Here is a 24,192-nt window from a genome sequence, read left to right on the forward strand (position 1 = left end):
ACCATCCAACCGTCCTCTCAGCTCAGGAAATAGTAGTTTAAACTCATGTAGAACTAGAGCTACACTCGGTAGAGCGCAGACCTTCACCAACACCACATTTGTTTGTAGAACCCAGTTAGCATGGCTAGCATGTTAGCCGTTAGCTCATATCGATGCTAACTAGCCTGTCAGGTAGCTACATCACCGTGAAACACTGAGCAGGGAGCGTCTCCTTGGATTGGTCCTTGATGATGACAAATCATCTCTGAACATTTCATGAAATTCAGGTGAGAAGTTTTTGCAAAACTCACGGCCTGACATGAAAACTACATGGTTTTCAGTATATTTTCCATTTCCAAAGGTAAAGCGAGGACAGAAGAATTAGTTAACACAACACCATTAAAACTCATCGTTTCTGTGTTTCAGAAAAGTTTTGCATTTACACGGCAACGTTTTGAAACTTATGTCTGTTTACATGGAAACACTGCAAATGATGTAGTTTTCATTTTGGATCACTAGAGGGTGCTGTTGGTTGTCTCTGTAATGAAGCCACACACAGTTACCCACAGAGAGCGAGACGCTATCAACATTAACAAACACTGGGAGAACACTTTACATTCTTGTGACAAAGTTGGATTGTTATTACATTGATTGTCAAAATAAAACTACCAAGTTGGATTGTTATTACGGTGACTGTCAAAATAAAACTACCAAGTTGGATTGTTATTACGGTGACTGTCAAAATAAAAGTACCAAGTCCAGGAGAATATGGACTGGGAGTCATGACACCACAGAGGAAACTTAGTTCTGATTGGCTCTACTGAGCATGTGCAGAAGAAGTATTCACTCTGGTCGTGGTGAGCATGTACAGTAGCAGCGTTTCATCTCCATGGAGACAGAATGTGAGTGTTTTCAATGTACCACAGTTTTAAAAAGCTGCGTTTTCAGTGGCTGTGAATAGACAACTGACCCATGACTTGTCTGGATGATGAGGTTGATGGAGAGATGATGAGGAGATGATGAAGAAGATGATGGAGAGATGATGAGGAGATGATGAGGAGATGATGAAGAAGATGATGGAGAGATGATGAGGAGATGATGAAGAAGATGATGGAGAGATGATGAAGAAGATGATGGAGAGATGATGAGGAGATGATGAAGAAGATGATGGAGAGATGATGAAGAAGATGATGGAGAGATGATGAGGAGATGATGAGGCGATGATGAAGAAGATGATGGAGAGATGATGAGGAGATGATGAAGAAGATGATTAAGACTGAAACAGCGGAGACATTAAGTTTAATAAGGATGAAGATGAAGATTTGATACAGTGATGAAGAGGAGCATTAAAATGATGGTGATGATGATGATGTGCCCTTCCTCCCGGCCCCTCCCCTCCCCGCCTCGCCCCGCCCCCTCAGCAGCGTTGCCACGGTGACTGCCGGTGTACGTGATGACGTCGGGTGTATATGAGCGCGGGCGGCGGGATCTCTCTCCTTTTTACCGCCATCGGAGCGGAGCGTCTTTCTTCCCGGAGCCTCACTGCGGACCAGCCGAACCTGTCGAGCCCTCCGGCCACACAGCCTCGGTAAGACCCGGGGAGCCGGACGCGAACCGCGGCGCGGGCAGCGCGTCGCCTCGGACGCTCGAAGCCTCCGCCGCGGGTTTATTTAACGTGGTTTTGGCGGATTTGGCGGAGGAAAAGACGGCGGCGCGCGGCTAATGCTAGCGGAGCGAGACGGCGGCAGCAGCCATTGAGCCTCGCGCCTCCATGATGAGCGGTTTAAACACATTTTCGCACAATTATCGCTCCCGACGCCGAATCACACCGATTATCGGCGTTTCTTAGGAATGACATCGCGGTCAGAAATCCCCCTAACTGTCGGTTTTATTCCACATTTGCTGACACGTGTCTCGTATCGTGTTTTTTTTTTTTTTTTTTTTTCTACTTGACCTTATTTTCCTGGAGGATGAGCCCCGGGCTGTGGAGCCGCGGATCGGACTCCATTGACACCCGTTAGCCGGTGATCCGGGACCGTTGGGTTAAGAGGCGCTGGTTATAAACGTGTCCCCGGGATGTCGCCTCTCCACCGGGCCGTGCTGTGCCGCCCCGGCCCGGTGGTTCGGTCCCGGTCCTCCCGCTCGGTGCGCATCGAGCTAGCAGTGCTATGCTAACGAGAATCAGACGAACGGGACCGGTGGAAATCACCGCCGTTTACCGGCACTGGGGGGTCGGATGGGTCGTTAGGAGACAGCAGGGCAGGTGGGGGTGAACAGGTTGGCCGGCCTCATGGAGCCGAACCTCGGGTGTGATGGTTAGAGAGGCTCCGGTAAAGCAACACGTGGTCGGCAGGCAGGATTAGAGAGAGAAGCTGGAAATTAACTAGTTTCACCCTCAGCCTGACTCCCACCATGAGCTAGTTGGTGACATCTGATTGTTTTTGTGTGGTGAACTTCATTGGCACGTGCTCCTGGTGGATCGTCCTGGTGGTGGTGCATCCTCCTGGTGGTGGTGGTGGTGCATCCTCAAGGTATTGGTGGTGCATCCTCAAGGTATTGGTGGTGCATCCTCAAGGTATTGGTGGTGCATCCTCCAGGTATTGGTGGTACATCCTCAAGGTATTGGTGGATCGTCCTGGTGGTGGTGGTGCATCCTCCAGGTGGTGGTGCATCCTCCAGGTGGTGGTGCATCCTCCAGGTGGTGGTGGTGGTGCATCCTCCAGGTGGTGGTGGTGGTGCATCCTCCTCTTGGTGGTGGTGCATCCTCCAGGTGGTGGTGGTGGTGCATCCTCCTCTTGGTGGTGGTGCATCCTCCAGGTGGTGGTGGATCACAAACTGAAGCCTGGTTTCCCAGTAGAACAGAAATGTGCATCTTTTTCTGTTAAACCAGTTGTGTTGAAGTCATATTAGTCCATTGGTCACATTCAGCCCTGTGTCATCTTGACTGTTCAAATAGTTCCATAATAAACTTTATATTTAATTTTTAAGGTTTTCCTTTCTTGTGACTGAGTTGAAATAAGTGGCTCCATTTTTGCTAAAACCAAATTAACAAAGACATTTCTAATGATTCTGGTAGTAATTGCAGTAACATGGACTGTTAAGGAAACGCTTGTAGGGCTGTTGCATTGTGGGTATTTTAACACCCAGGCAGCAGGGCTTTGAGGCTAATGCTAGTTTTCTTCCATGGCAGCATCGCTGATATCTCAGCTCGAGTCTCAAAGTTGTGTTGCGTCACTACTCTTAAATAATTATTTTAAATCGAAGTTTTCTTTGAGGTCGTTCCATCGGCTTGGAGGCCGGACGTGACACCCCCCGTACTGAAGTGAGTTTTGACACCCCATGTAATTTTTTGAAATGTGCTGCAGCTAAAAGCTTTCTCCAACACGTCATGAATAATTTGGTCTGATGGAAAATTCAGGGCGTGTGTTGGATCGTAGTAGTTAACCCAGGAGAGCGCTGCTGTGCTGCAGGGTCGAGGCCTTCCACCTCACTGCTATGGCCTTTCTTCAGTCGTCAGACCAGGACCATGGAGGACTGAGGTCCTGCAGGACCAGTCTTGGACATCGCTGCTGCAGAATCAGTCAACATGCATTCCATCTTATGTCCCCTTGTGAATGAAGAAACAATTTGATCTGTCACATGACTACTGAGCTCAGCGCCGTCATGTCAGCTCTGGAGCTTCATGTAGGCCAACTAACATTGTACGTTGTTCAGGTATGGTTGAGTCACGTAGTGTTTACATTCCCTCTTTGAAAAAAGCCTTCATTTTGGGTTTGTTGTGCCAAATAGACAGTAATAGTATTTTTCCTTCTGTCAGTCGAATGCAGTAAACATCTTGGTAGAAGTGGATCAGTAGCTCCTCTAGGTGTTTCTGTTACGAACCGTCTGGTTCAACTATCCAGAACTCCTCTGATTCCACACTTTAGAATTGACGAGCTCCAATTCTCTGGATTCGTCTCTGAAGCTGAACTTCAGTCATTTCAGCTTTGCTACGAAATATTTTCTGATTCGTTTCGTCCTTTGAGATAATTATTGTTTTATTCAGTAAAACGAGTCAATCTGCTTTGAGTTTAGTCAATCAGCAAGAAAATCCTGTAGTCTTGCTTTATCGTTGTGGTTTTGTCTGACATCAGGTACGTTTGGCCAACAAGGAATTTGAGAATGTACAGATAGTCACATGCAAACAGGTCTAGAGATTTTTAAAACTCAATAACTTTGAGAGGCTGCATGTCTGATGAAATGGAAAAAAATCTAATGTCCAACTGGAGAAGATTGCAGAGATCATGTCTTGTCCATCTCTTGTGTTCAGTATCAAGCAGTGATCTGATGGTGCAGCTCTACTCCTCCCGTTTGCTTTCTTCACCTGAAATGGTGATGAAGCTGCTTTACAGTTTAGGACTCGGTAACGGCTGTGAGGCGGAGGGCTTGTTAACCTTCTGATGGAAAGGAGCTTTCATTCCTCATGTTTATGCTCATTTAGCTCATTCAGACTCTTGGCTGGAGAATCGTGTCTTTAAGCAGCCCACCACTGAAAAAGTTACTGATTGGCCAGCTCCTGGGAAGCATGTCATTTGACATCAGCTTCATCATCTTGATTTCTGCTCATAGAGGCGGGGTCCCTGAACCCTGTGCCTGGAGATCTCCACACCGATCAGCTCGATGTCGTCCATCATTTCATAGTCCTTCACTCGGGTTGGTTTCCCGTTGCGGATAACGACTCGCTGCTGCTGCCACCTCCCAGTGGCAGGTTTAGTTTTTCTTCCCCCTCCATCATCCAGCTCAAGGCTTCAGGTTTAAGTTTCAGCCACCTTAGCAAATGTGCGTTTGACACTGCTGTCGCCTCAGGTCATGATCTGCTGTCTTGTGCTGATCGTCTGCCCCTCCGGTCAGAACGCAGCTGTAATCAATCTCTGGGGGGGGGGGGCAGGCGGCGGCGGGGCGGCGACTCGGTCGGGCTTTATCTCGTCTAGGATTTTATTTTTTATTAGTGTGTGGCCTGATGGAGCATAATCCAGTGTGATGGCTTTTGAAAGCGTCCAAACAATGACGTGATCCTCAGACTTGCTGTTTATCGGTGGATTAGTTTGGTGGCGATCAGGAAGACTGAGGCAGTTTTTGAAACTGAAACTCGCATCAAAGTTTTGGTCCTTCCTCATCTGGTCCCTGTATTTCTCTGCTTTATAAACCACTAAAACAACCTGCAGGTAAGTAAAGGAGAGTTAAGTGAACTGGTGCATTTAAAATCTCAAATCACTAAACATGCTGCAAACAGCTTCCCACATTCAGAAACATTTAAACCTCATAATACCAATTAAATGTGCAATAAAGAGCTTTATTAAATGGCAAGTTGATTGTCCAGACAACAACTTTTATCCTGGTGAGGACGAGTGGTCGACCCCTGTTGCTATGTATGATGTATGATGCAGTCTGCTGAAAGCTGATTGGTTGTTAGAGAAAGGATGACAGGAAAGCAATTAGTCATGATGATGAAACTTAAATTAATTTGTACACAGCTTAAAATGAATGAAATCACCTCGTTACATTGATTTGATTATCTTTTCTGTCCACGCTGGTTATTTTAACCTCTTAATGTATTAGAATATTAATGGTAGAAGCGATGCAGCGTCACCACTTCCTGTGATTTACCACCATTGTTGTGCTGCTGCAGCTCACCTGGAGACAGGTAACACAGTGTGCTGCTGCTGCTGCAGCTCACCTGGAGACAGGTAACACAGTGTGCTGCTGCAGCTCACCTGGAGACAGGTAACACAGTGTTGTGATCACCTTCATCTCAGGTGTTATTACGTTGCTTCGCTGTAGGAGAAATAAGCTCCTCCTTGCTGAGGTCGACCACAAACTTTATTCCTGTAGCGTCATTAAATCATTGTCATTAAACAAACGGAGAACATCTTTCCTTTCTCTTGGTCTTTCCACCATCTTGTCTGTTTACGAAACCTTTAGCATTCTTAGTCCTCACTCATTTTGACGGTCTTCCACCTTAGGAGCTCTCTTAGGGCTTAAACTGATGCTTTGTGGATAATTTGATCTTGGGAAGGGACGTCACCAAGCTACTTTTAGCCTTAGGATGCTTTGTGAATACGGGCACTAGACTTGGTACTTTTATTCTGACAGTCATCGTAATAACAATCCAACTTCGCCTGTCAATAGAATGTCGTTAGACTCTTCTTTATGTCGCTAACTGTAGGTTGGTGAGACGCGTATTCAAAACCGTTCTGAAATCTACTGATTGATAAACTTTAAAATGGTTCCTGGTCTGATCAGGACAGTCCTCCAAACTGTGGATGTGAACAATAGTGGAGGCCCAGTGGTGGTGGTGGTGGTGGTGGTGATGATGATGGTGGTGTTTGACTCTTCACTGTGATTCTAGCAGGACTTTAGTCACATGACTGAGGAGCCTGGTTCTTGTAGAAAGCTGGTGTTTGGGACCGGAGTGGAGCCGTCGTCTGCAGAGTGTTGGTCTCTCAACGCTGCCTTGTTTGTTTGAATCCACCTCCAGCCTCTTGAGCGTGAGGAAAATGTTAGTCTGGTCTCTGATGTCCTGTTGGATGCAGCCTGTCGGCGAGCTGTTGTATTGACTGCTGCCTCAGGTTCCTTATTATATGCATTTTTTATGCATTTCCTGGGGAGGCAGTGCACACACAGCACTATTCTGCAGAGTGCTTGGAATGTTTGTTTGATTCCCATCGATTTTGGCAGCTTTTTCTTTTCTCTATTAAAATATAAGTTGCGTAACAGAAATCACGTATGAGGGCTGATCATTGCTGTCCTCATGTTCTGCAGCTGGAGCCTCGTGTTCATAGTGACGTCTGAACTTCCCAACACATGAGAGAGTGCGACTGATGTTGTTTGTCACCTGAGCCCATCTCGTGCTGAATCAAGGCCTGAGCCCAACAGGATATCAGAATTGCCTGAATTAGCAGTGATGTCACTGTTGATCTGATTGGCTGACGTGTGAAAAGACAAAGTGGTCGTCGCGTAATGAGAAGTGACAGAACTCCACCGCCAGGCCCAGTAACGGCACCACATGGCTGCCTGGACACAAACCAGAGCCGAGGCTCCTCCAGGAACCTCCCTGTAGTTTGTTTTAACCGTTTATTTAATATCTCACATGTTAATTGTTGTTTTCTTTCTTTCTTTCAGCATCACCTGAGACTCAGCTAAGATGGCAGACATTGATAAGTGAGTACACGCTGATATTAAACTGAAGTAACTAAAGGCTCTAGAGCCATGTAGAGATCGATTACCTGCATCTTTTCAGTTCATACATCATCTTTCCAAGGTTTTAAGTTTCAGGAATTGAGCTAAAATGTCACATGAAATTTATGATTTGACTCCAGAAATGAGGAATGTTTCCTTAATTCTACTCGTGTTTCAGAAATGGCCTTGGTGCCGTTTTCAGAGTTTACTGTGTTCAAAGTCAGAGGCTGTGACACGTCGACAGAAAAACCAGTGAGTCGGCCCGAAGCTGTTCAGTCAAAATCTTTTTAGACAGGAAGTGATGTCACGCTCCTAGCATTAGCACACTGCTAACAAGCGATCAGGAACAATTCAATGATGCAGATGAATCCAGTCATGACTGGGGAAATATATTGGTTGGTTTTGTTTGAAATACAATCAAGAATTACTGTTCAGACCTTTACTTTACATTTCTTTAAAAGGATAAAGTACGGCGACAAAAGATTGGCGAGGATTTCTAGGAGACATTGCAGGTTCATCATATACATGTCACTCAGCACAGCATCTCAACTGGGGATGCTCCAATTCCAGATTCAGGACAGATGCTGCAGAGTACTCCTGATACAACCCAATGAGTATTGTGTGATGTCATACTTCAGCTACTCTGTAGCATGAAGCGTGGCTCGGCGTTCGTCCTGCACAGCAGCGATGGTGTTTGTTAAACAGGATTAAAGCGTGTGGCAGCACACGGTGAGCTCAGTGCTTTGGTCTGCAGTACACAGGACACATACTACAGCGTAGATACACACTCGTATCGGTACTTGGCATCGGCAAGTAGCTAAAGGTCAGTACCCCTTTCTTTTAAAGGAGTACTAAAAGTTTAGAAGGTTCCTAGTAGGATATGAAGGCTGCGTGCCTCTGATGTGCCACAGTAACGTCTTGATGTGCATCATGGAAACGTTTGATGCTGGAGCAGCAGGGCTCAGGTTGCACGGTCGCAGTGTTTCACACGACGCTTTGCAGTATCGCGGCGACGCACCTCGACTCCGGTCCAACACCAGTGACGCTGCACCGGCTGCCACACAAACCAAACCCCTCCTCTTCCTCCTCTCACACACGATGCTGCTGCAGACTGACGAAGGCTGAGAGGCTGTGTCTTGAAGTAGGAGTCGTGTTTCACTGCTGGGAAAAGCATCATGGGTAAAAAGAGGCTCTACTTTTGATCACTGCTGTGGTTCTTCAGCACAGCAGGGGAGCCACTGTATGTGGTGACTCCACTAATTCTTAAGGCTTTTCATGCATACTTTAATACTCAAGTAGTTTTTTTCTCTCCCTAAGCAGCTCTGCTTGTATTTTTATCTCTGTTAAACAAGACTCCTTGTTTAGACAGTGAGGGGGTGACCCACTGGATAAAGCCTAGAGCAGCAATCGTTACAGAAAAAAGCTGCGTTTCCACGGAGATGGAGGTTTTTTTTTTTTTTAAGGTGACAAAAACGACACATGTCATGTCGCATCTTGGTCGTGTAAACAGATGCACAAAATACAAGTCATATTCCAAACACCAATATTCACTTGAAATCTAAAAGGTCTGACTTTTCTTTCCTCCTATAAGCAAGATGAAAGTTTAGTTGCGCTAGAAATGACACGTTTTTGGGATTTCAGGTTACAATCTACGAGAGTTACTGGTGGTTTAATGAAACACTTGGTGTGATGGTCCTCGATGTTTCCTGACCGTCTCTTCCTTCTGTCTCCCTGAGCAGCAAAGACCAGGCTGAGATGGACCCAGCTGATATGGAGGACGTGGAGGAAGTGGAAGAGGACGAGACGGGGGAAGATGAAAACAGCAAAGGTAGGTCCGAAAACGGCGGGGTGTTTGCTCACGGCTGAGATGAAGACACACACACACACACACACACACACATCCTTCAGGTGTATTAAAATGTCAGGAAGGGTCTGAACCCCGATGGGGCCTCGGCCTGGTATTTAAACCGGCACAGTTGTTTGCATGACATGATTTTGAGTGGTGTTCAGAAGCTGGGAGGCACTAATCCATTTTATTTTGGGACCTGGCTGCTGTTTGTGCTCTTTGATGCTCAGTAAATGATTCAGACGGCTCTGCCACATATTAGCAGCTTGTTGTGTGTGGATATAGATATCGTTTGGCCTCGTCTTTTTATAGCCAGTTTGAGCAGCCTTTTAAAAGCTCGTCTCCAAAGACTCCTTGTTCCGGCGGCCCACGACTGATCTGTCACAGCGACCGCTCTCAGGAAAGCCGTGCACGAGCTTTGGAAGCTGAGTGGGGATTATAAATGCATGAGTGATGCGCGGCTTGCCGGCGTCTCAAACTTTGGTTAAGAAACCTCAAATGTTCTCACGTCAATGATGCTGCAGAGTGTCTCGGGTGGACCTACATGCCTTCAGATTATAAAGTATCTGGAAACCGATGCAGGAGGGAACGTGATGCACAATGCTCCAGTAGTTTGTTCACAAGGCTGCCCTCCCAGAGAGACGTTCATCTCGCTGCAGTGGGACGTTTGAAGTACCTTTTCTTTAATTAATCACATGCCGGCCGCTTTAGAACCTTTTGCAGGCTTGTTTTGGTCCACGGGTTTTATGTTTGACATCCCTGATAAAATCCAAGCCAATACTTTGTCTTGCATGATGCTGCATTCGGCTCAGGACGCAGTATAATTACGGCTGTTACAGAATGTAGATCCACTGACGAGAGAAATCCTGTCAAATAATCCAGAGATGTAGTGTAAAATGTTTATCTGGGAATATTTGTTGTTGCAGCTTAACCTCCAGGGTTACGTTGAGTAGATCAGACCTGAAATGGTCATGGTGTTAATATTACTGTATAGCCTGGTCTGTCCTCCTCGCTCAGTCTCCAGTCCCAGTTTTATAAAACAGGTTTACAACGTGCAGCTTGCCTGATCAGACCCTTCATGAAGCGATAGATTCTAAAGTCTGATCCATGTTACTATATTAGAAGTGATGCTTATGGCCTCATGGAGCCCACCAGGGAAGCTTTCCACACCGTCCAGGTAGGGATGCAGGATATATTATAGACTTTTTTTGTTTTTTTTTGTAATGGCAGGTTAATATTTATCTGCCGTATTTAAAAAAAAAAAAAGGGATAATCTATGTATTAGAACAATAAAATGAACACAATTCAACTATTAAGAGATGCAGGATGTTGGGGCAGCCGACGCCTCTCTGGGACGTGGCGGCAGGACAACATGACTTCCAGTCTTAGTCTCCTCGCCTGTCTGCAGCCGTCTGACCGTGCGACCGATGGTAGGAGGCCAGCGTCTCATTGCTTCCACCGATCAGAGCACAAACTGTCACCTCTTGTTCTGAACGCTCTGCTTCTATGAGCCGCCCTGTAAATATGAGCCACATGTCAGGTGAGGCAAAGGTACCGTCTCTTCCCTGCTTTCTCATGTGTTCCATTCGACTGTGTCCTCAGCTCGTCAGCTGACCGTGCAGATGATGCAGAACCCACAGATCCTGGCCGCGCTGCAGGAGAGGCTGGACGGGCTGAACGGCTCGCCATCGGGGTACATGGAGAGGTGAGCCAGCTTTCACACGCTGGGTTTTCCTCCTGCTGGTCGTATCGACTGACGTGAATACAGACGGACACGCTGTTCTCGGCACCCGAGAATAAATGCAGCACTTCACTTGTGAGCACTTTGACAGCCTGGAATAGAAGCGGCTGCTCTGTAATCAAAGAAAACACACCAGCGAGTTTCCATCCAGGATGATGTTGATCTGATTTGATATTAGTGGATAAAATATAACCCCAAAAACTTTGTGCAACTATTAAAGGTACAGTAATGATGTTCACAGAGCAGCAGGAGGCTTCATCTCACTGCAGCTCGAACCACCGAGCCAACTGGAATGTTTCACACTGTGGGAGTTTCACACTGAGTTTTTCTTTACAAATTCTAATAGAAGGACCAATAAATTCATCACACTTTGCTTCATCCCACGTTTCCACATAAAAACTAACTTGGATTTCTAACTGTCCCTCCACATCAATGAGTTTAGAGTTTTAGGCAGCCAGCCGTCCTTTTTAGAAAAAATCTCCAAGAGTAGCGGCTGTGTTGCTGAAAGACGTCTACAATCTGTGTAATGACGGTCACTACCTGTCACTCCTCTGTTTAGCAAATTAATTCCAGTTTTGGAATACGCCCAGTAACGAGCGAAGTGATTGGTCAGTTGATACGACTCCTCTGATTGGTCCGTCATTCTCTCACTCGTCTTGATTCTGGAAAATTCTGCTTCAGCATCTGAATGTATGAAATCGGCACACGACTGCGTTGCTGCTGATCTCCAGAGCGACCGCACCAGCTCACTTTCTCCCTTTGGAGAAATCTCCCTTCCATAATGCTGAGGAATTAAATCTGCAGTTTCTCATTTGAATAAAATATTCTTTGCTGTGAAATGTTTGTTTTGACAATCATACTTGTTCCCTCACCAGTTACATTCAGTGTGACCGTCACATTCTAAAGTCTTGGTACTGAGCTACAGGAGGCCTGCAGAGAACTAAGAGGAGAAGAGAAACTATTTCACTGGTTAGAGTCTCCAGCTGCTCAGGTCAGGCTGCAGATAGAAGCAACGTGAAACTACAGGGGGAAGAAACAAGAGCATGTAGTGAAGTTTGGAGTGAGGGGAGTCGGGTACGGGTACCAGTACCGGTACCAGTACGGGTGGAAAGCATCACCAATGAAAAGAAGCTGTTCCCTTAAAAGAAAAACCTGTAAACAAATCAAGAAAGGATAAAGGAAGCATCTTTAACAATGTAAGGCAGGAAAGGAAATATATTCCTCTTAAGAAGCAAAATCTAATCACATGTCACAGTGCAGCATTTAGTGGTCCAGAACGTACCATTTAACGTCAAGTTTAAAAACAATTCTGGAACGGCCCCACCCCCACCGCCGTGCAGATTCGTGCAGCTGCTCGTCTTTCAGCACAAATTGGTTTTTAAAGCAGAAAGTGTTTGTGATCAGCATTACAGCAGAGGGGAACAGCGTTCGTCTGTCATGTTTACTGTGGTGCTGCATGACATGCTCACATGAAAATAATGAATAAGATGTTGAGCCTCGGACCGCAGCGCCGTCAATTATTAACCATCTCGGTCAGCTTCACACGGAGCGGCCTGTTTAATACCATCCGAGCTGAGAGCGCTCCGGGAGCCCGCGGCCACTTTATCAGCCGTTTAAATGTCACAGTCCAGCAGTGTGAGCCGACCAGCGAGGCGCCGCTGCAGGATTCACCTGCTTTTGGCAGGAAAGTGAAGCCGTGGAGCGTCGCTCTGTATCTTCAAGTGAAGTGTGCTGAGGATTTATCATTGGACAGAACGCTGCAGTATAGAACCTTTATACATTTTCAATATGAGAACTGATGCATTCTGCGTGTCTGTTTCCATGACAACGGTGCTTGAAGCCACTGAAAATGCAATGATTTGAAAATGACTGACGAGGTGGAACTTTAAAAGGTTCGGCTCGCTGGAAACGGGAAAACTCAACTTTTTAAAACGCTGCTGCTGCACACACACCCCGGCCGAAGTACATGTTCTTCTACTCAGACGAGTAGATCAAAACTGTTTTCCTTCATGGTGCCATGACTCTAGTTTTATTTTGACTTTACTTGGTCTGTCCATGACAATGTCCCCCCCATGGTTAAAACATGTCCAACTGGTAGCCCTGCATCCTCACCACACTGTTATCAGTCTCTCTGTGGTTTCCCTGTAAACAGACATGGATTTCACGATGCAAAACGTCTGAAATAGAAACAGAAACGATGCGTTTTCACTTGAGATGTTTTGTGAACGGGGCCTGAGAAAACTGGACATTTTAACAGTTTGTCCCCAAAAACCAGAGTGGATCTTCAAATTGTACTATTCCAGTTTGACCTTGACGGAGTTGGCGTCTGAACTGTGAGCAAATCTCCCGACTGTCGGTAACTTCAGGTGTTAAATGCTTGTTATAGCAGCTCATTTAACTTCTTTCTATGAACATGGCCACTTCATTAATAATCTTACCTGTTATCACGGTGAAACTCTTCTCTGCTCCAGATGTCTGGAACAATCCAGTGCCAGTCCATCACCGTGAAGATAATCTATTTTAGTGTTGGTGTGAAGCTGCAGATTGAATTTCACATTAACCAGTGTGTTAATCTGTAAATGTCTTTGGATGACCTCCAGGAGGCGCCACTGTGCTGTGTAACCACGAGTTCCCCAAACGCACGCCAGCAAAGCTGCGTACAAATAAGAACCTGATTCCGGCGCGCGGCCGTTAAATGGAGCAAATGTTTTTATTCTCAGTTTACCAAAGGTCGTAAAGAGACGTGTGAACGCCCTGAAGAACCTGCAGGTCAAGTGTGCCCACATCGAGGCCAAGTTCTACGAGGAGGTGCACGAGCTGGAGAGGAAGTACGCCGCCCTCTACCAGCCGCTCTTCGACAAGGTGAGTCTGCGTTCTGAGCCGCACGCTGACAGCCGGTTGGCTGCTGCCAATTCGCCCGGCGTCTTTGTCTCCATAAGAGATACGGTCGTGTCATTGGGCTCCAAACGGCCCGTTGTGGCTCGTAACTGTAAATAGAGGCTCACCGACCGTCGGTTAGATTTAAAACGACACCAGGAAAAGGTCACAAGTTTAAAGAAATACTCGTCAGCCTTTATCGTGGCCTGGAGGTAACTTGTTGGAGTGATTACATTGTGAGGCGGACTGGACCCATTCTGACCCGTTAATCAGTTAGTCCTGCGACTGGAGTCGTTGATTAGAGGTGTGATGTTGAAGCTTTTATTCTGGAGCTGTGTTTATTTACAAGCACGACTCCTGGACTGTTCAGCCTGCGTGCTTCAGTGAACCGTCACTTTATTATGTCAACAAAGATACTGAACAGTTCTGTTCATCACCGCTGTGTCCATGTTCTGCTGCACTCAGCGGATCATTACAGAACCTCTCACGTTCTGCTTTATGTTCTTTTTAGCGATGCTTCCAATCATATCGCAGCTTTTATAAATGAAGAGTTCACAGTATTTTGGCTAAAAATGACTTTATGTTGTTTGGGTTTATGAAAGTATCGACATTTTCATCATTTAGATTCTGTGCCACAACAAACAGAACCTGAAGGTTTGGATTTAAAGATTATGGCACAATTTTAAGATGAAATTTGAGTGTTTGACATCTCTGCCTTAATAACAAACTGATTGGGTTTTAATTTACCAACTGAATTAGCAGCTGTAATCTTAACTCTGTAGAGTACCTGTGAGGGTGTAGTGTGGCTGCAGGATGGAGGGCAAACATTCAGTCATGTGATTCAATACAAAATGCACTGAGTGATTCGAAGATTCTATCTTCCACACAACAGTGCTCTTTCTCTTGCCACAAATTGACATTAATTGCCACATTTTTGTGAGTTAATCTCTTTAAATCACTTAATGTGTTTTATATATAAAGGCTGTGGATTCAGTTCAGAGTGGATCCTGTGATCATTAAGTTAAAGGTTAAGCAGAACAAAGTGGCTCTGGTCCTTCATGTGTTGTGACCCTGGTTCCTCTCGCCCCCACACAGAGGAGCGACATAGTGAAAGCCGCCTACGAGCCCACAGATGAGGAGTGTGAATGGAAGGCGGATGAGGAGGAAGAGCTGACAGTAAGTAAGCAGGTACAGGTGACGTATACACCTGCATGCTTCAGTCTGTGTGGTCTGATCCCCAGTGTAATGCATGCAGCGTGAAGCTCCTCCTATTCTATTGGTCTGCTTCATGTGGGTGGAGCTGCTGAGATATTCCTATCTGGTGTCTGGAAACAGGAGGGGGGTCTCCAGAACCAGCCATATTTTGAAGAGAAAATGTCTTTGCAGGACGAGATGAAGGAGAAGGCCAAGCTGGAGGAGGAGAAGAAGGACGAGGAGAAGGAGGACCCCAAAGGCATCCCCGAGTTCTGGTTAACGGTTTTCAAGAACGTGGACCTGCTCAGCGACATGCTGCAGGTACGTGCCGGACGCCACCCAGACAATTAGTCATGGAGGGAAGCGGAGAGTCGGGGTTTGCTGCCACCTGCTGGACAAAGATAAAACCTGCTGCTGGTCTCTCCCACCCAGGAACACGACGAGCCCATCCTCAAACATTTACAAGACATCAAAGTGAAATTTTCAGACCCGGGACAGCCGATGGTGAGTCCAGTCTGCCTCTCGCCCTCGTCACCCTCAAACGATGACCATTTGAATGGTGTGTCACTCTGATCTCTGTCCTGTGGCGTCGCAGAGCTTCACATTAGAGTTCCACTTCGAGCCCAACGACTTCTTCACAAACACAGTGCTGACGAAAACCTACAAGATGAGGTCGGAGCCCGACGAGAACGACCCCTTCTCCTTCGACGGACCAGAGATCATGTGCTGCACGGGGTGGGTGGAGCCTCAGCAGGTCACCCCGGGGTGCTGATGTGTGCATGACAATGATCACTTTACACCTTCTGTCCTCTCCGACAGTTTCACTAACTTTGGTTTGTTTATTGAGGCACTAGTTTATATGGGATTGTTTAGTCATGAAGCATAAATGTGGTTAAACCATTGGTGAAGTACACGTTAGTACACATGGAGTATACACTTATTTTTCAGTCAGCATTGTGTACTCTCTCAATTCTCCCATGATGCATCATTCATCATTTCAATTTGTTAAAGCTTCTATCGATCCGAGCAGCAGAAACATCAAACCGTCTTCAATGTGACTTCAAGGTCGCTGATCTGAAGCATCGACGCTGCTTCTGCTTCCACCAAATGTTTGTTATTGAAATGCGACTGTTTCCCCTTGTTAATGCCGACTGGTCGCTCTGTTTTCCTGTTGTTGATGCCGACTGGTCGCTCCTGTTTCCTGTTGTTAATGCTGACTCATCTCTGTGGTTTCCCGTTGTTAATGCTGACTCGTCTCTAATTTCTCGTTAATGCCGACTGGTCGCTCTGGTTTCCCGTTGTTAATGCCGACTCGTCGCTCTGGTTTCCCGTTGTTAATGCCGACTCGTCGCTCTGGTTTCCCCTTGTTTATGCTGACTCGTCTGGTTTCCCGTTGTTAATGCCGACTCGTCGCTCTGGTTTCCCGTTGTTAATGCCGACTCGTCGCTCTGGTTTCCCCTTGTTAATGCCGACTCGTCGCTCTGGTTTCCCCTTGTTAATGCTGACTCGTCTCTGGTGTCCCGTTGTTAATGCCGACTCGTCGCTCTGGTTTCCCGTTGTTAATGCCGACTCGTCTCTCTGGTTTCCCCTTGTTAATGCTGACTCGTCTCTGGTGTCCCGTTGTTAATGCTGACTCGTCTCTCTGGTTTCCCCTTGTTAATGCCGACTCGTCTCTCTGGTTTCCCCTTGTTAATGCCGACTCGTCTCTCTGGTTTCCCCTTGTTAATGCTGACTCGTCTCTGGTTTCCCCTTGTTAATGCTGACTCGTCTCTGGTTTCCCCTTGTTAATGCTGACTCGTCTCTGGTTTCCCGTTGTTAATGCTGACTCGTCTCTGGTTTCCCCTTGTTAATGCCGACTCGTCTCTCTGGTTTCCCGTTGTTAATGCTGACTCGTCTCTGGTTTCCCCTTGTTAATGCTGACTCGTCTCTGGTTTCCCGTTGTTAATGCTGACTCGTCTCTGGTTTCCCGTTGTTAATGCTGACTCGTCTCTGGTTTCCCCTTGTTAATGCCGACTCGTCTCTGGTGTCCCGTTGTTAATGCTGACTCGTCTCTCTGGTTTCCCCTTGTTAATGCCGACTCGTCTCTGGTGTCCCGTTGTTAATGCCGACTCGTCTCTCTGGTTTCCCGTTGTTAATGCTGACTCGTTGCCCTGCAGCTGCACGATCGACTGGACGAAGGGCAAGAACGTCACGTTGAAAACAATCAAGAAGAAACAGAAGCACAAGGGCCGCGGCACCGTCAGGACCGTCACCAAGACGGTGCCCAACGACTCCTTCTTCAACTTCTTCACCCCGCCAGAGGGTAAGCAGGGAGGGAGGGGGGGGGTAGATACTCCCGGGGGGGGGGCAGTTTGTCTGCCCCACTCCTGGTTCACTGCAGCAGGTTGTTCTGCTGCAGAACCTCTGGGTTCTTCTGAGCCTTTTAGTTTCCAGAACTTCAAGTACAAAAACCCATTTTGTTCTTTTCTTTTTCATTAATTGTAAAAACTGATTGGATCAATCTTTGTTTTGTTTGCAGTTCCTGAAAATGGAGAGTTGGTAAGTCTGTACTTCATCCTGTACTTCATCTTGTACTTCATCTTGTACTTCATCCTGTACTTCATCCTGTACTTCATCCTGTACTTCATCTTGTACTTCATCTTGTACTTCATCCTGTACTTCATCTTGTACTTCACTACAGATGTACTCTCGCCCAGAGAGAGTCAGTGTTGCTCTGTCCAGGATTCTTTCATATAAAAAAGTAAAAGTACATGAAGAAGCTGAAACAATCCAGTATTTAGTATTTGTACTGCAGTGGATTAATTCCAGCTGCTCTCTTTAGTTCTACTCTTCATCCTCCTCGATGCAGAACAAGCTGCTGGTACTAAACACATTTTATCTTAAATCTTTGATTGATGATCTTTTATTTGTCCCACAACTTTTATTGTTGCAGCCACAAGTGGACAGGAAAAGGAAAACTAATATAAACAGTATTTTATGAATATGAATAAACAGAATCCTCCCAGCAGGAGTACAACTAATTAATTTAAATGTTTTGCTGCAGGTGTTCACCACTTTCTTTACTACTTTATGACTTGACGCTGCTCTAAATGTCTTCATGTTCATTCTTCAAAGTAAAAGACAAACTGAAGCTGTGAGACACTTGAGCTGGACAAGTCAGAGACGCTCTTCAGGGAGACGTTGTTAGTTTGTCCACCAGGAGACGAGCTGACGGAGCCCAGAGGTTCTTTAAAGACATTTGAGGACGTCAAGCTGACATGACTTTTATTGTGGAAAGTCTAAATTTCCATCGCTGGTCTTTGGAAGCATCCTGAAGAGACGCTGGACTCTGTCATGAGACACGATCAGCGGCGCTGCCAGGACAGGAACCAATGGGCCGTTTGAATGTTTCTAGCTGAGACGTGAAGGGAGGACGCCCCCTGCTGGAGACTCAGACCCACAGACACCATCGCTGTGTGTTCTGCAGAAATCTCCCATGATGCATCCTGACCGACCCCCTTTGTTTTCAGGACGAGGACTCGGAGGCCGTTCTGGCCGCAGACTTTGAAATCGGACACTTCATCCGCGAGCGCATCGTACCGCGAGCCGTGCTCTACTTCACGGGCGAGGCCATCGAGGACGACGACGACGATGTGAGTCCGTCCATACAGAGCCATGTCTGGGGGGGGGGGGCGGGCGGTGAAACCCCCTAACCACTAACCCTGTCTGGAGGGTGGTGGTGGTTAGGGGGTTTCATCACCTACCCCTAACTACTACCACTACCCCTTCCTGGAGGGTGGTGGTGGTTAGGGGGTTTCATCACCTACCCCTAACTACTACCACTAACCCTGTCTGGAGGGTGGTGGTTAGGGGGTTTCATCACCTACCCCTAACCACTACCCCTAACCTGTTTCCATAAGGTTCATTGTGAGGCTGGGCTGGAACGTCTCATCATGAGACTGTATGAGATCAACATGAACCCAGTAACTATCAGAACCGGAGTTTGTAGTGAAGCTGAACTAAACTAGTTAACGATGTTCATGTTTCCTGGAGCGTCTTCAGGGGAGCAGGAGCCTCCCTTCCATTAATCAGACGCTCTCCAGGTCGCCACAGCCCCGACCAGGTGGGGGCGCTGCTGACTTTGATTTAAGGGGCTTTCATTGGCGACGTTATGAAAATACCACGGTGTACTCGAGTACTAATACTTCTGCAGCTCTGACTCGTTTCCATTAACATGAACAAAGACTTTCAGTTTTCAGTTTAAACTAAAGAGTTTCAGTTGGACGTAAAGTTTTTCACCTGTTTTAATGAAAGAGGAGTTTTTGGATGTGAGAATATTTATTTTAATAAAGTGTTTGTCCTCGGCAGTACGATGAAGAGGGGGAGGAGGCAGACGACGAGGTGAAGCTGCTGCACATTCAGACTTCTTTCTCTTTAAGCTTTGCTTTGGCCTGACGTCTGTTTGTGTGCAGGAAGGAGAGGAAGAGGCCGACGAGGAGAACGACCCCGATTATGATCCCAAGGTGAGAACACACACACACACACACACACACACACACACACACACACTCTGCTGTCCCTCCTGAGAACCTGCTGGCTCAGCAGTTCTCCGGCCGGCCGGCCTCCAGGACTTAGATTTCAACATACAGAATACATACTGTCAGACGCATCCCATTGTACCTTCTGGCTTTTGGTTGGCTTCAGCTTCTTCTTCTGTTGTGACTGCGATTGGGCTTCATGGTCTCCAGCTGGACCTCCAGCTGGACCTCCAGCTGGACCTCCAGCTGGACCTCCAGCTAAACCTCCAGCTGGACCTCCAGCTAAACCTGGAGGAGCTGCTCAGGCTGACGGAGCGCCTCCAGCCTGCTCGCTTTACTGACATCACTAATCAATGGAGAAATAAAGTGATCAGTGAAATAAAGTGATCAGTGAAATAAAGTGGTCCAGCTGAGACGTGGATGAAACCACAAAACCTCGTAGTTGTAGGATCTGGTAGTTTCAGTTTCTGCAATAATCTACTTTGTTTTACTCAAACTGAACTCGTATCGACTGGATGTGAAGAGAAACTTCACCTGGAGGACCAGAGTCACTGATAAAGCAGGATTCGTGCTTTACAAGGTTTCTTATTACAACAATACTAAATAATTAAGATTAAAATAAAACGATAAAAAGGACAAAAGCAATAAAATAAAGTTTTTTAATGTGAAACTGATTTAAAGTGTTCAGGTGAGCAGGTAGGAAGTAAAAGCTGCTTCACCTCGTTTCTTTCCTCTTGGGGAACATTTAGTCTCCTGAGGAGCTCAGACCTGGAGGGTTCCTCCTCTACCAGTAGACCTCAGACCTGGAGGGTTCCTCCTCTCCCAGTAGACCTCAGACCTGGAGGGTTCCTCCTCTACCAGTAGACCTCAGACCTGGAGGGTTCCTGTTCTACCAGTAGACCTCAGACCTGGAGGGTTCCTGTTCCACCAGTAGACCTCAGACCTGGAGGGTTCCTGTTCCACCAGTAGACCTCAGACCTGGAGGGTTCCTCCTCTACCAGTAGACCTCAGACCTGGAGGGTTCCTCCTCTCCCAGTAGACCTCAGACCTGGAGGGTTCCTCCTCTACCAGTAGACCTCAGACCTGGAGGGTTCCTCCTCTCCCAGTAGACCTCAGACCTGGAGGGTTCCTCCTCTACCAGTAGACCTCAGACCTGGAGGGTTCCTCCTCTCCCAGTAGACCTCAGACCTGGAGGGTTCCTCCTCTACCAGTAGACCTCAGACCTGGAGGGTTCCTCCTCTACCAGTAGACCTCAGACCTGGAGGGTTCCTCCTCTACCAGTAGACCTCAGACCTGGAGGGTTCCTCCTCTACCAGTAGACCTCAGACCTGGAGGGTTCCTCCTCTACCAGTAGACCTCAGACCTGGAGGGTTCCTCCTCTACCAGTAGACCTCATGCAGCTCATCAATACAGTGACCGGTCTGTCGGGATTGGACCAATCACAGTCCAGCTAGTATTAGTATTAAATTAGTATTAAGTTGGTTGACAATAACTCGTATCTGGTCCGATACGCCAGAGAATCTTTCCTTTTTGTTCTTCTGACGAGTTGAAATGAGAGAGAAAATGTCCCGTTTGATCTGAGCTGTAAGATTTACTTCCAGGATTCAAACTTTAAAACCTTTATAACAAGATGTAACCCAACTTCACTGGAATGACTGCATGTTAAACTAACATCCTGGGGAGACGCCTCTGTCTGCCCAGCAGGGGGCAGTACTGCTCTCGGGATGTTTCTCCTGTAGAGCAGAGGAGCTGGTTTGGTCTCCATGACGACCGGAGCTCGTTTCAGATTGAAGCGGTGAATTCCTGACTCGTTTATTTGAAGCAGTTTGATGATGGATCTTACATGTTAAAGCAGACGGGCCCTTTAAAGTTTAATTTGGACGATCTAAAATCAAAGTAATGGGAGGTGCTTCTGTCAGCCTGAAGTTCTCCATCAGTTTGAGGTTCGATGTGTAATCCCTGTTAATCTCATTTAATCCCCTCAACTTTAAGTGTGGAGCCTCCTGAACCCCGAGGCTCTTTGACATTCTGTATTCTGCTAGTTTTTCTTTTGTTTCCTCCTTTTCATTGATGTTTCTTCACCTCCGGTCACTTTTGTCGCTCCTCTTTAAATGTTTCCTCACCAGGTTTAAGTGACAGTAGAAAAATAACCTGTCCTGGTAGGTAACGGCTCCTGGCTTGTCGGCTTACTACCCCCTCACACCCCCCCCCCCCCCCCCCCCCCCCCACCCTTTGAGTTTGGCTTTTCCTCCGTCTGCACCCCCCCCCCCCCCCCCTCACATCCGCCGCCGCCCCCCCTACCCCCCCCCCCCCCACTAACGTCTGAGCTCATGTCGCCTGGATCATCTCTGTATGTTGAAACGAGTCCGGCCTCTTTTGTCGCCTCCATGTTTGAACTTTTCCACAAACTCAGGTTCTGTTCGGGTGCATCGGGTGCATCGGGTGCATCAGGTGCATCAGGTGCATCGGGTGCATCGGGTGCATCAGGTGCATCGCTCCTTTCTTTTTTCTCCCATTAAAACGTCAAGTCTTCTTTCTTTCTTTGTTTGGTTTGTGATTTTTATGTTTTACATTTTCACATGAGTTCAGCTTCCCTCCTCCGACCCGACACTCACCTGACACTCACCTGACACCTGACTCTCCTTCACCACATAGAAAGTTTAACTTCCAGTTAAAGAAATTGTGTTTTAGGTTTTAAGCTTTAGGATTAATGGTGTCGACCAGAAGCGGCCAGCAGGAGGCGCCAAACCAACAAGCAAACTAAATATTTCAAAGAAAACATTTTAAACCGATTTCTCTCGAGTCGCGGCGCCGACAGTCATGATGAAAGATAACAAACCAGCGTTAGAGCCACACTGTCTGTTTGTAAAAACTCCCAGAATGCAACAGCTGGGGGGGTTTTTAGACGTTTCACTGCATTCTTTCAGCAGTACTTTAATTTGAAGTAATTGGTTCTAATTTAATTTGGCTTCTGAACTAAAATGTTTTAAATCTGATTTCAGAACTTGTCAGACTCCAGATTTAAAGTCACTTTGATCAGGTGATGAAAGTTTAGATAATTTGCTTTGTGGTTCAGCTGATTTTGGCCTCGTTTGACTCCCATGATCACGGGTCAACACGTCTCAGCACAGCGCCCTCTAGTGGCCTTAACGCTGAACTGGTGACTTGATATATTCCTATTGTGGGTCTGAGCCTGAACATATCGTAGGGTAGAGTTTAGGAGGCTCGGCTGCTCAGACGGCCCCCGAGGCACAACCTTTTCTAAACAGTCGGTCTCCGTGGAAACGGAGTCCAGCGCGCAGCAGCTGTAGTGAAGTTCTGCACATGCTCAGTAGAGTTTCTCATGTTCAGAACATTGAGGTGAGAGAAGCTGTTTCTCTTCTTGTGGTTTGTGTGTAATGTGATGACATGAAGCACAGAATGACCCCCCCCCCTCTCCCCCCCTCCAGAAGGATGCAGCGCCCCCTGCTGAGTGTAAGCAGCAGTGAAGCCGGCGGCGGCGGCCCCAGGATCCTCTGCACTGTAACGGCTTCTCAATGAAAACAAACAAAATCTATTAAAAATAGTTACTTAACGCCTTATAATGTTTTGTATTTTTCTTGGTAGAGAATTTGAAGAAGAAAAAAAAAAAAAGGGTTTCAAGATTTTTGTTACGGAAACTCCCGGTATTCCACTGGAGCTCAGTACTCATAGTATTTTACTAGACCAGTTTTCTCCTCTGTACCATAGATAGAAAGGAAACTCCTCAAACAGCATGACCTTGTTTCTCACTGCTAAACTAGTTTTGGGTTCTTGTGAAGTCTTTTCTTGTTTTTGCTCTCAGACAACAGCTGTGGGTTCGACTGGGGGGGGTGTGGGGTAGGGGGGGGGGGGGGGGGGGGGGGGGTCTTTTCAAAAATTGCTGTAGCATTTCCAAGATGGTCGGCTGGACGACCGGCGCCGTTCCGGTTAAATCCACCAGGTGGAGCCACTCGGCTGCTTCTCGCTCCTAACATTCCAGTCTGCAGACCGACCGGCGCCGCCGGTAAACCTCCAACGTCTTGTAACCGATCGGCTCCAGAACATTCCACTTGTTCCTTCACCTCGTCTGTCCAATAGCACTTTGTTCTCACGCGTCGTCAGTTAGCCGTCTGAGGCCCCGCCCACACCAGAGCGCCGTAGACATTGTTTTTGGCCGATCGTCCCCCTCGCCATCATCTGTGGCGTCGCTTAATAACCACAACAATACAGCTTCAGTACATCGTGTTCATAGTGACGGAAAGCTGGGCATTATAAAATGTGGGCGGGGCCTGAGCTTTTAGCGTGAGCGGCGCTTTGTTGGGGGCGGAGTCGGAGCGGCGCTCGGGAGTCTCTGGGCTTTACGGGGGGCGATGAGGGAAAAGTCTGTTTCAGGTTCTCCAAAGTAGAAGTGGGTTCCTCCCCCGAGTTGTGGAACCAGTCATGTGACCCCCGAGGTGTCGGATAATTTATCACTGTGAAACATGAGGGGCGTGGCCAATGACCGCCACCCTCCTCCCACCACCACCCAGCTCCTGTTTCCTGTTACCCAGAAGCATGTCGGAGCAAAACTTCCTGGCCAGGAGGGGGGCGGAGCCAGAACCGTAGCCCCTCCCCCTCCAGTCAAGGCGATGCCTTTTCTTTTGTGTTGTGGAGCCGTGCCCGGCAGCATGGTGGCGCTGTGGAGAGCCAGGGAGTCTCGGTATTCATGTGTTCACTGGGGGGTTGAAGCGGCTGTTGTTGAGGCAAAATGCTATGCTACAAAAATACTAATGTACTCAGTAACTTGGTGTCTGTTCATGAATAAATTGGTTAAACATGTG

At 47.2% G+C, this 24,192-nt stretch overlaps 1 protein-coding gene across 2 annotated transcripts; it reads left to right on the plus strand.

Annotated features, from left to right (window-relative positions):
* The first annotated feature begins 1,422 nt into the window (after positions 1 to 1,422).
* On the plus strand, positions 1,423 to 24,192 carry nap1l1 (nucleosome assembly protein 1-like 1). 2 transcript variants are annotated; one of them, XM_080492007.1, is made up of 15 exons: positions 1,423 to 1,567; positions 7,141 to 7,179; positions 8,937 to 9,025; positions 10,646 to 10,748; positions 13,505 to 13,646; positions 14,757 to 14,837; positions 15,048 to 15,176; positions 15,288 to 15,359; positions 15,451 to 15,590; positions 17,012 to 17,157; positions 17,374 to 17,393; positions 18,365 to 18,487; positions 19,203 to 19,235; positions 19,307 to 19,357; positions 22,822 to 24,192. In XM_080492007.1, exons 2-15 carry the CDS (start codon positions 7,163 to 7,165, stop codon positions 22,858 to 22,860), a joined length of 1,185 nt encoding a protein of 394 aa, XP_080348133.1. In that variant the 5' UTR covers positions 1,423 to 1,567; positions 7,141 to 7,162; the 3' UTR covers positions 22,861 to 24,192. The 2 variants fall into 2 exon arrangements, with proteins under 2 accessions (XP_080348133.1, XP_080348132.1); XM_080492006.1 differs by having other exon boundaries at positions 1,461 to 1,567; positions 14,757 to 14,849; positions 22,822 to 24,191.

The sequence above is a fragment of the Lipophrys pholis genome, assembly GCF_963383615.2.
Source record: "Lipophrys pholis genome assembly, chromosome: 22".
In the NCBI taxonomy this organism is placed as follows: Eukaryota; Metazoa; Chordata; class Actinopteri; order Blenniiformes; family Blenniidae; genus Lipophrys; species Lipophrys pholis.